This window comes from Olea europaea, unplaced genomic scaffold (assembly GCF_002742605.1).
Source record: "Olea europaea var. sylvestris unplaced genomic scaffold, O_europaea_v1 scaffold2205, whole genome shotgun sequence".
Classification (NCBI taxonomy): domain Eukaryota; kingdom Viridiplantae; phylum Streptophyta; class Magnoliopsida; order Lamiales; family Oleaceae; genus Olea; species Olea europaea.
The window spans coordinates 74,768-84,482 of NW_019240070.1; the positions used below are offsets into that span (position 1 = coordinate 74,768).

The window sequence follows — 9,715 nt, forward strand, 5'->3', positions numbered from 1 at the left end:
AATTAGTTCTTGGATGTAATAAAGTCTTTAGTGAGATTGCACAAAGCAAATATGAATACCACTTAAAAAGAATAAGAGCTCTTTCAAGAATTCTGAAAATTTGGGGTTTCAATATGGATAATGAATTTTTATGTGTTTTGTGTCTAACACGAATATATTTCTCAATCCTAATCCTCCAAAATCTCTTACAAGTCATTGATAACTCCTTGTTCGAACTAAGGTGTTTCTCCTTGAAAAGAAAAGCTACTTTCCATTGTAAACGTTCAAAAAATTGCATCATCAGTCTTGCTAGAAATCGCTAGAAAGACCTTACTTACCTCTTCACTTGAGTTCGCTAGAAAAGTCTGCTCGTACTATATATTAAATTGTTAAGCATGTCCGCCACACTATTGTTTAAGAAAAGAAACTAAACAATTTCTTCGGATTTTTACTTGCCTAAGAAAACATACATTGATTATTGATTCTGCCTTACCTTTAAAGGTTCGAGAATCCATAAACGTTTGAAGAGAATTCCTAGAAAATAGAAGGAAAGGATAGCAAGACAGAGAATGGCTATATGTTAGCCAAAAGTCTTCTAAGCTAAATTAGTATCTTTACAATATTATTAGATGCAAAAGTTTAAACTCTTATTTGGTTCAACTAAAAAGTTAAATTAAAATCCAAGTCAAGGTCAACAATTAACACATTTTATGGGACACACAAATTTTCAATTATCTATTTTGCCAACTTTTCATCAAAAGCAATTTTTTTTTTTTNAGCAATCCCCCATTGCTCTTCTATACTAAATCCACCTTTGTTCTTACCTCGCGTCCTCGTAATGCCTTTGTACTGTCTCCTCGATCGTCTTTATTCTTTAAAAATTTAATAAGGCTAAACTTGTAATGATGAATTGGAAGCACGAACGAGATAACAATTCTAATAGAATGATGGAAAATTACAGTACCTGGCAAGTTTTGAATTTTATTATTTACAACTTTCTTTAAAAAAAAAAAAAAAGAAAAAAAAAGAGGAAAGTGTAGAGATGGCAATTTGAACCGTCAAAACCGAAAACCGCGGTTAACCGAACCGAATGGGGCTAAAAAAACCGAACCGATGGTGCAATGGGGCGGATATGATTTTGATTTTAATGAACCGGTTCGTAATGGTGCGGGTATGGTATTTACGTCGTTGAACCGAAACCGAACCGATTACCCGCTAAAAAAAAAATTGAATTGATAATGGGCTTTATACTACTTTTCTATCCAAATCAAAACAAAATCCCTCCCCTCCTCATTACATCTACCTGACTTATTCGGCCAGTCTACTTACCATTAGCTCATAATAACATTAGTATGACAGTATATAAATGCAAGCCCTACTCTCCACAACCACAAACTCACGCACGGCTCCACTGCCTCTATGGTCCAAATCGTCGTCGCCTCCGAAAATTTGTTACATTTGTTAGTCATTCTATTACTGCTGATCATGTAAAAACAGAGTTCGATGTTTATCTAGACGTGCCAATATTGCCAAGGATGAATAGGAATCAACTTTGAATGCTGATCTATGCTAGTAAGACTTGTAGGGAAGAATGCATCAAGTAACTTCGATGCACAACAATTAAGAATGAAGGAAAAGTTTAGTATTATTATATTTATAATATTGTTTGTTAAATTTGTATTTTATAATTGAAAATTAGAATAATGTTTGCATTTACGTTTAGAATATTGTTTGATAATGTTTGCATTTTCGTTTGGAATATTGTGTTTTTGTTTTCATTGACTTTTAACATAAATTGTTTTATATCAATTTGACGGATGAACCTATAAAAAATAATTTATTTTCGTGGTTATTAACCGAACCGAACCGTGCCGAACCGAGATAAAAACCGAACCGAACCGAACCGAATCGATTTACGTGGTTATGGTGCGATTATGGTATGGTCAAAAATTTGGTGGTGCGGTTAAGATTTTGGCCGAACCGACCCATAACCGAACCGTTGCCAACCCTAAGAAAGTGTATGAATGTGTCCGCACACACAAACCTCAACACAGAGTCCGGCCCAATTGCGTATCTAGGCGGATTACCCACAAGACGGCCCACTGTGGACCTAATCCGATCCAAAGAAGGGCAACCAACAGGCCCATGAGATGATGAAAGTCAAGTTACTGTTTTCTTTATCTACTGAAATGATCGCAAGGGTTTTGCAGTGCACGCACACATCTGCACAATGGGAAGCACAGAAGTAGCAGAAAAGACGGAGGAAGAGCTTCGTAAAGAGATTGATGAGCTCCATCGTCAAAGGCGTGAGGTATTGCTTTCTATGAATTCATTTAATTTCGTGTATTTCAACTCATATTTTTAAGTTTTTATTCCTTGCGTTCTTTTGAGAATTTTATTTTTATTTTTATTTTTTTAAATTTAAACTGCACAGATTACAGAGAGGCTTCGAGATCCCAGGGGAATTCGTCGCGGTGGTTTACTGGGCGCAGGACCGAGGAATTTTGCCGCGAACGGCGGTCGACAGCGTGGTTTTGTTCGTCCTGTGAGTGTTTCCTCTCAAACGCAATAATTTAAGTATTTCGAGTTCTTTATTTTGTTCATTGGTTTTTAATTGGGCATGTAGGCGGAGAGAAATGATTCTGAGGACCAGCCACCGGCGAAAAGGAGATTGTCTTCAGCTGTTGTGAAGGTGTGTTGGAAAACCCTTATCATTGAAGCCCTTAAGTTAATGGGAATCCATTTTGTGTAAAAATTGAATATTTGTTTTCTGTGGATTAAAGGTTGAGGATGGGGAAATAACTGGGGAAGGTTCTGAAGATGCGAAAGATATGAAAATGAAGGACTTAGCTGTAGAAGGAAGTGGCAGCGGAGAGAATGTGAATTCTAGTCTTGGTGAGAAAAAGTCATCGGATTGGTCTCGAGGTGTTGGTAGTCAGAGGCCATCCAAAATGGTAAATATTTTGAATATCCTTTAATTTTTTTAGGATCTCTTTGTATGATATGCTGGTCTTCAATTTTTAAATGAAATAAATGATTTATTACATGCTGTATAGGAAAAGTTAATTGAATCTTTTTTTATTTTATTTTATTTTTATATTACCAGGACTTTGAAGTTCCTCCAGCTGAGCATGTTCCTAGGGTGTTGCCAAAAAATGAGGACCCTAGTTTGGTTAGTAGGAATAAAAGGATGTTGGGGCAACTTCTAGGGACTTTGGAGGTATGTCCACTAATGATTTTTTGTTTTTCTTTTGGAAGATTGAATCAGGCTTTGTTACTTTCTAAATGACTGATAATGCATTACCTGTCTGATTGCACAAGTTGTAACTAGTTTATTGACTAAGCTTCAAAAGATATGGTACTCTTGTTGATTATTTGATATTATCTTTCAAGGGGCCTCTGAAATTATGTTGTTTCATGAGTGACTATTAATATTGGCTACTGACTGTGCTAGTGTTTGCACTTAAAATGGCTTTTGAATGTGTTATATTTACTTCAACCCAAGTTCCAGGGATCATAGAACAGGAATTTAAGTATTTTTTGGGAGTTTTAGCATATATTTCTGCCGGTCTCCTGATATCCTGGTTTAGAATTGTCATTAACAACCACCCATATACTGAAATTGTCCATGGTTAATGACTTGAAGTTTGACAAAATTATAGCTTTGAGCCTCAGATTTTCAAATTGATGGGAAAACCTTTCCAACTATTGACTTCGATTGTTGAAGTGCAATACAAATTGATAACTCATTGGATTTGATTACATTTGAATTTAAATATTGATAGTAACATGTTCTCATCCACTGACTAGTTTATAGCAGCTGCATGGCTGTATTATGCACACGTCCAATTCGAAATCGAGTTGCATGGCTAGATTATGCATGAAGGATCAATGTTTAAAAAGCCTTAATTGTGCACTGAGGCATTTTATCCTGTGAAGCAGAGTGTAAGCTTTGAGTGTCTTTTAGGCATAAGCCTCTCAAGATACAAAAATAAAAGAATTCAAAATAACATTAATATGCAAAAATATAAAACATGCTCTTGATAAACCTTTTTCCGTAATAAGAGTAACTAACACAATTAAAGTCTAATTTGAAACAAACATAAAATCGATAAAAAAAAAAAAAGGTAGAAATTTTTTAAAGTTTCATATTAGTAAATCATTCAACAAAATTATGATCTATTATTGAAAGTGGAGACAGCTGAAAAATTTCTCGTACCATTACTACCTTAAATCATTAACATCATTGTTCTCGTTATAAGTTTTTCTTTCTTCTTCTTCTGTTTTTTTTTTTTTATTTGTCATCATCCTTCAATTATAATGGTGTATTCTTTTTTCCATTTTCCTTCATTTTAGGTAGGCAAAAGAAAATAAAAGAACTCATAAAACATTTTAGGTCAGAAAGAAATAACTCTAAGAGGTAAGATCAATAATTAAGTTTGAAAAATGCAAGGCAAACAGGCGATTACCGTAGTTGGCCTGAGCCAACAACCTCACAAAGTCAAGGCTTCACAAATGAAACTTCAGGTGTGGGTTTTGAGCCATTTTATGATAGCCTCATGTGAGGTTGGATTCAAGATGCAAGCCTCAAATAATTTTTTTGAACACTGCGAAGGATTGGATGCTTGCATAGGAAATGATTTTCAACAAAACTAGGAAGGAATCCATGTTTAGATATTCTCTGCTATTCGTATGTGATGCCTATTAGACTTTTAAATCCATGTTCCCTTTTGGCTCTAGTACTTTGATTGTGGGGCTATACAAGTGAATTGTGTGGTTAAGAATTGAATTACGTTTTGACGTTTATTTATGACATAATAATAACTACTTATAGGACAAACCATGTTTAAAAATTAAAAATGCTAATTGGGTACTCAAGCATTTTATCTCTGTGGTACCTTGAGATAGAACAATAAAACAATTCAAAAGAATATAAAAAGTACAAAAATGTGCTTGTAGTATGCCATAAACCCCTTTAAAAATTTTCATAATAAAACTAACAAATAATTGGCAATGATAAATTCTCAAATTATTAGTCATGTGACAAAATTATAATCTACTACTAAAAGTGGAGACCAACTCAAGAATTCCTTATATTATCACCACTAATATTTTCTTTAGGGAATAATTAATATCATTGTCATCATCCTCATTAGTTATTATAACTGTCTTTTCATTCTTTGTTATCTTTGGACGATTGCTATGGCATACTGTCTATCTCATTTTCCTTCTGTAGAGGGGGAAAAAAAAAAAAAAACCCCCCGTAAAACATTTTAAGTTATGAGGAAATAACTCACTAAGGCCAATTATTAAATATTTGAAAAATTCAAGGAAAACGGGCAGATACCTTTGTCGGCTGAGGCATAGGCTTGATAGTAAGCCTCTCAAATGGTATTTAAGGAGTATGGTTTGAGGTGTTTTAGTTTGCCTCACGCACCTTGAATAGTTTTTTAAACCATGGAACAAACTTAGAGAACTAGCGTACTAAGAATTTTTCACAAATTATTGTGATTGATAAGGATATAGAACATAATAAGTTGGGAAAAAAATAAAGAATTGCAAGTTCATCTAGGAAATAAGTTCATGAATGACTTAAATGAACACAGCCTAGAACAACATAATTCATAGTTTCAATGATGCTAAATTTGTTACTTTTCTTAATTAAACTATTTGGAGAAAAATCGGCTGACATTTTTAAATGGTAGAAATAAGATAATTTGTTTTGAAAACATTTCTTGACCATTTAACACAATTACATTATGAATAAACCCTTTTAATTTGTGGAGAAAAACTACTAAATTGTATATATGATGGTTGCTGCATAATGTGCATGAAGCCTAAAATATAAGATTATTGATTGTGAAGAATCTTTAAAGAGGAAACCCTTGTGGCATGGCCTCAAGTTGTTTTACTGTTTAGAAGTATATACTACATCAAATATTGAATGACACTGTGTAGATCCTGCTACGAGTAGAAGAATTTTGAAATTTCATCAAATGTATTGTACCATTTAAGATACTAGGATACCAGGATTTAGACATTTAAGTTTCGAGAAGAATATCATTCAGTAGATGAAATTTACTTTCTTTCTGTGCTGGTGTAAGGGTGGGGTTGCTGGACCTGGTTCTACTTCCTCTGAAGTTATAAATACTCTCCTGTTCTGTCCTCTCTCAGAATTCTATGGTTATGGGACATGTGATTTCCAATTCTACCGATTACTTGTGTAATACTATCTTGAGGGGTACGGAAAAAGGAACACATGGTTCCTTGTTCTGTGAGTATTGTTTTGTCATTTATCTTTTTCCTGCCTACTAGTCTGTATGTATACATCCTCATTGTCGAGGCAAATAGAGTAAGGTAGCAAGCTGTTGACAACAATTTTTACCTGAATGACAGTAAACTAAACATTTTATGGTTGGAACAAGGAAGATGTCTTTTGCTATTGGCATTGGATATCTGATTTTATCTTATTTGTTTGACACACTTCCAGAGGTTCAGGAAAGAAGACGTGCAACTATCCGGTACTGAGGCATACATGCGGAGGTCTGATTCCTTGAAAAGGGTGAGCACTTTTATCCAATCTTTTGTTTCTACTGCATAATGCTATTAACTTTCTCTTATCTTTCATCACCCTCCCTCTCGCCAAGAAGAACTCCCACAACCCTCCAAATCTAAGAAAAACTTGATGTTTGAGATGATTAAGTAGCTTGAATCCAAAAAGATACCATCCGTTCCTGCTATGCTCAAAATTGAAATGATTGAACTTGATGAACTATTAAAGAATCAGTACAATTGGAAAATTCTGTTCATGATTTTTGGTTGGACTTTTGTCTTAGCAGTTACCATTATTTTCATCCTCTTGCTCCCCCCCCAGCTTGTTAGCTGCGTACAAACTACATGCAAGTACTTTGCATATATCTGGAAAATAAAAATTGAGAGGGCATTTGAATATATTGAGATACATACGTTCATAGTTATTTAACTGGAATCTTTTATCATCAATGTAGGCAGAGCAAAGGGCACGTGAGGAAAGTGAAAGGCTGAGACAAGAAGAACGTGAACAGATTGCAGAGAAGCGGAAGAGGGATTTGGTTTGTTCTTATTATTGATCTTTACTGTGCTGTAAAATGACATTTTATGTTACTAGCTCTCTCTGAATAAATAGTTTGACTTTCTGAAAGTTTTTCATTGGTTTATTGCTCTCTTCTTTATCAGACTCTCAGAGCACGTATTGCTGCGAAAGCGGAAGAAAAAAAGTTGGAATTGCTGTTTCTTCGGTGGAGTGAGCACCATAGGAAACTTGGCAATTTCATAAGGTATGTTGTACAGGCACATTGCTAATCTTACTTGTGCTTAGTAGATCCTGATGGCTGACTCTGTTACTCTCTTTCCGGTGCAGGTTATTTCTAATTTTGGTCCAAAAGTGTCCATATTCACTATTTTACTGACACGAAGATAAGTTTCCGTTCATGTGCAGAATGTTGAAGTACTAAATGATGCCCAGTTTCCTGCTTTGCAGGAGTTTAGGTTAATGAATAAAGTGAATTTCAATTTAGTGTGTTTATGACAATTTTCTTTTATCCCTTTTGCTTGCAATTCTTCCAGGACCAAGGCGGAGCCTCCAATATATTACATGTTTGCCAAACCTATGGATGGCAATGCAGCTTTGCTTGAGCAACAGAAAGAACAGGTGAGTTTCCGGTGTAATGTGATATTGAATGCAAATTTGGGTTGTTCATCATAATGACATTTAGTGTTCAAAATAATCTGCCACTTCTTACCCCAGTGTAAATGTGTCCATTACAATTATTTGACTGTGGAGAAGTTAAATGATTTTGTTTTTTTTTTCCCGTTGTGCACATATGAAGTTTGATTCTTTTGACTATGCTTTATCTAGAAAAGAGATGCTATTTCGCTTGTACATGTTAGAATAGGAACAGAGAAATTTGATACAACTCAATGTGGTTATAAAAGAATTGGTTTGTTTAGAGCTTTCATTAGATTTGGCGTTAGATGGAGTGGAGTGTAATGGGAATAAGACATGTTTCAATTTAAATGTTATTGAAAGTATAACAGTTATAGTTGATTTAAAGTTGGTAGATTTGGACTAGAAGACTATTAGAATGCTATGCTCCATTTGCCAATTTGTCGACTTCATCTTTTTTCGACCAGATGTTTCAAGAATGGAAAGCTAGTAGGAGAGAGGAATTGTCTCAATATCAGAAGCAGATTGCAGAATGGTATGTGGGAAATGTGGACAAGGAGCTGGAAAGGTGGCAGAACGGAAGGAAGGGCCGGAAAGCAAACAATGACATGGCAAACTTGCAAGAGACAATGGACAAAGAACTGGAGACTCATCAGCTTGAGCACGGCCCAAAGACTCGAAAAATCCCTGGCGGAAGCAACAATGAAGATGAAGATGATGTGGAAGATATAAATGTTGGTGAGGATGATATGATGGACGACGTGCTGGATGATGATGAAAGTGGGAGGAGAGTTGATGAAACGGCGAAATCTGAAACAGGTAACGGTAGCCATCAGGACGACAAGAAAGAGTAGCCCTCAACTCCATATGTTTACTACTAAGCTTAAATTGTTATTAGGTTTGTACTTTTATTATCTCCCCCATATTTTTGAGCCTGTTTGCCTGAAGGTTATATTATGACCAGTGTGTTTTTTAAGGATTTAAATTGTCTTTCTTTAATTTTGTTGTATGTTCAAACAATCTTTTGGACTAAAGGGCCTGTATGAAATTTTATTTTTATTTCTATTAGTATTATTATTATTATTATTATTATTATTATTATTATTTATGCTTAGTGGATCCATTTTAATTTCACGGTATTACTCTACCAAACTGAGGACAAGAAATTTTCTTGTCATTTAATCCGATTAATCAAAGCTCCTTTTCCTTCGCAGGAGAAGACAATTCCAATCCGGGCGGAGGAAAAGAATAAACCCTCCTGTCTCCTCCCATGTATATCTTTCACTCCAAAAGCTTATTGGTACATATTTCGATGGCCTAGTGAAATAACGGTCAAAAAATTGATACCAAACGGTAAAATTCAATAGAAGAATAGCAACTGGACAATTTTAAGGCTCCCATTCAAATTCAAAAAGAGATCAAAGTTGTCCATCTGATCCCTAATCTAAAGGATGTGAATGAACATGACTCGAGATTTCAAAGTGGAGAGCTAAATCAAATTATCTAAAAGTTGGAGGATGAAATTGACGCTTCTATATTGTTGAAGGATGAGTTTGAGTTGTTGAATAGTGAGAGGATGAGATTAACGCTTTTGTAAAGTTGAATATTTGTTAAATAGTTGAAGGGTGAAATTGATGCTAATAAATAGTTATAGAAAAAAATGACGTGTCTTAGTAGTTGAAGGATGAAAGTAAAGGTGTTAAATAGCAAGAGGATGTAATTGATGTTCATTATATAGGTATATAATTAATTTGACAATGTCAAATAGTCGGAGAATGATTTTGAATCTATTGAATAGTTAAAGGGTGAAATTGTTTTTTGGAGGATGAATAAGAACCTATTCAATAGTTGAAGGACAATATTGAAGTTGCTCAATAATTGCATGACAAAAAGGATGAAGTTGGCCTTTTTATATAGCTGTTGTAGGGATGAAATTGACTTTGTTCAATAGTTGACGGATGCTATTTAATAATTTAAGGATGAAATTGACGCTCTTAAATAGTTTAATACGAAATTGATTCTTTCCAATAA

General features: G+C 34.5%; 1 protein-coding gene across 1 annotated transcript; it reads left to right on the forward strand.

Annotated features, from left to right (window-relative positions):
- The first annotated feature begins 2,136 nt into the window (after positions 1-2,136).
- LOC111380755 (pinin-like) lies at positions 2,137-8,669 on the forward strand. The gene is made up of 10 exons (XM_023004388.1): positions 2,137-2,290; positions 2,414-2,524; positions 2,606-2,671; positions 2,763-2,933; positions 3,086-3,199; positions 6,470-6,541; positions 6,987-7,070; positions 7,195-7,295; positions 7,585-7,669; positions 8,152-8,669. The coding sequence occupies exons 1-10, from the start codon at positions 2,210-2,212 to the stop codon at positions 8,536-8,538; spliced, it is 1,272 nt and encodes a 423-aa protein (XP_022860156.1). The 5' UTR covers positions 2,137-2,209; the 3' UTR covers positions 8,539-8,669.
- Positions 8,670-9,715: the final 1,046 nt, after the last annotated feature.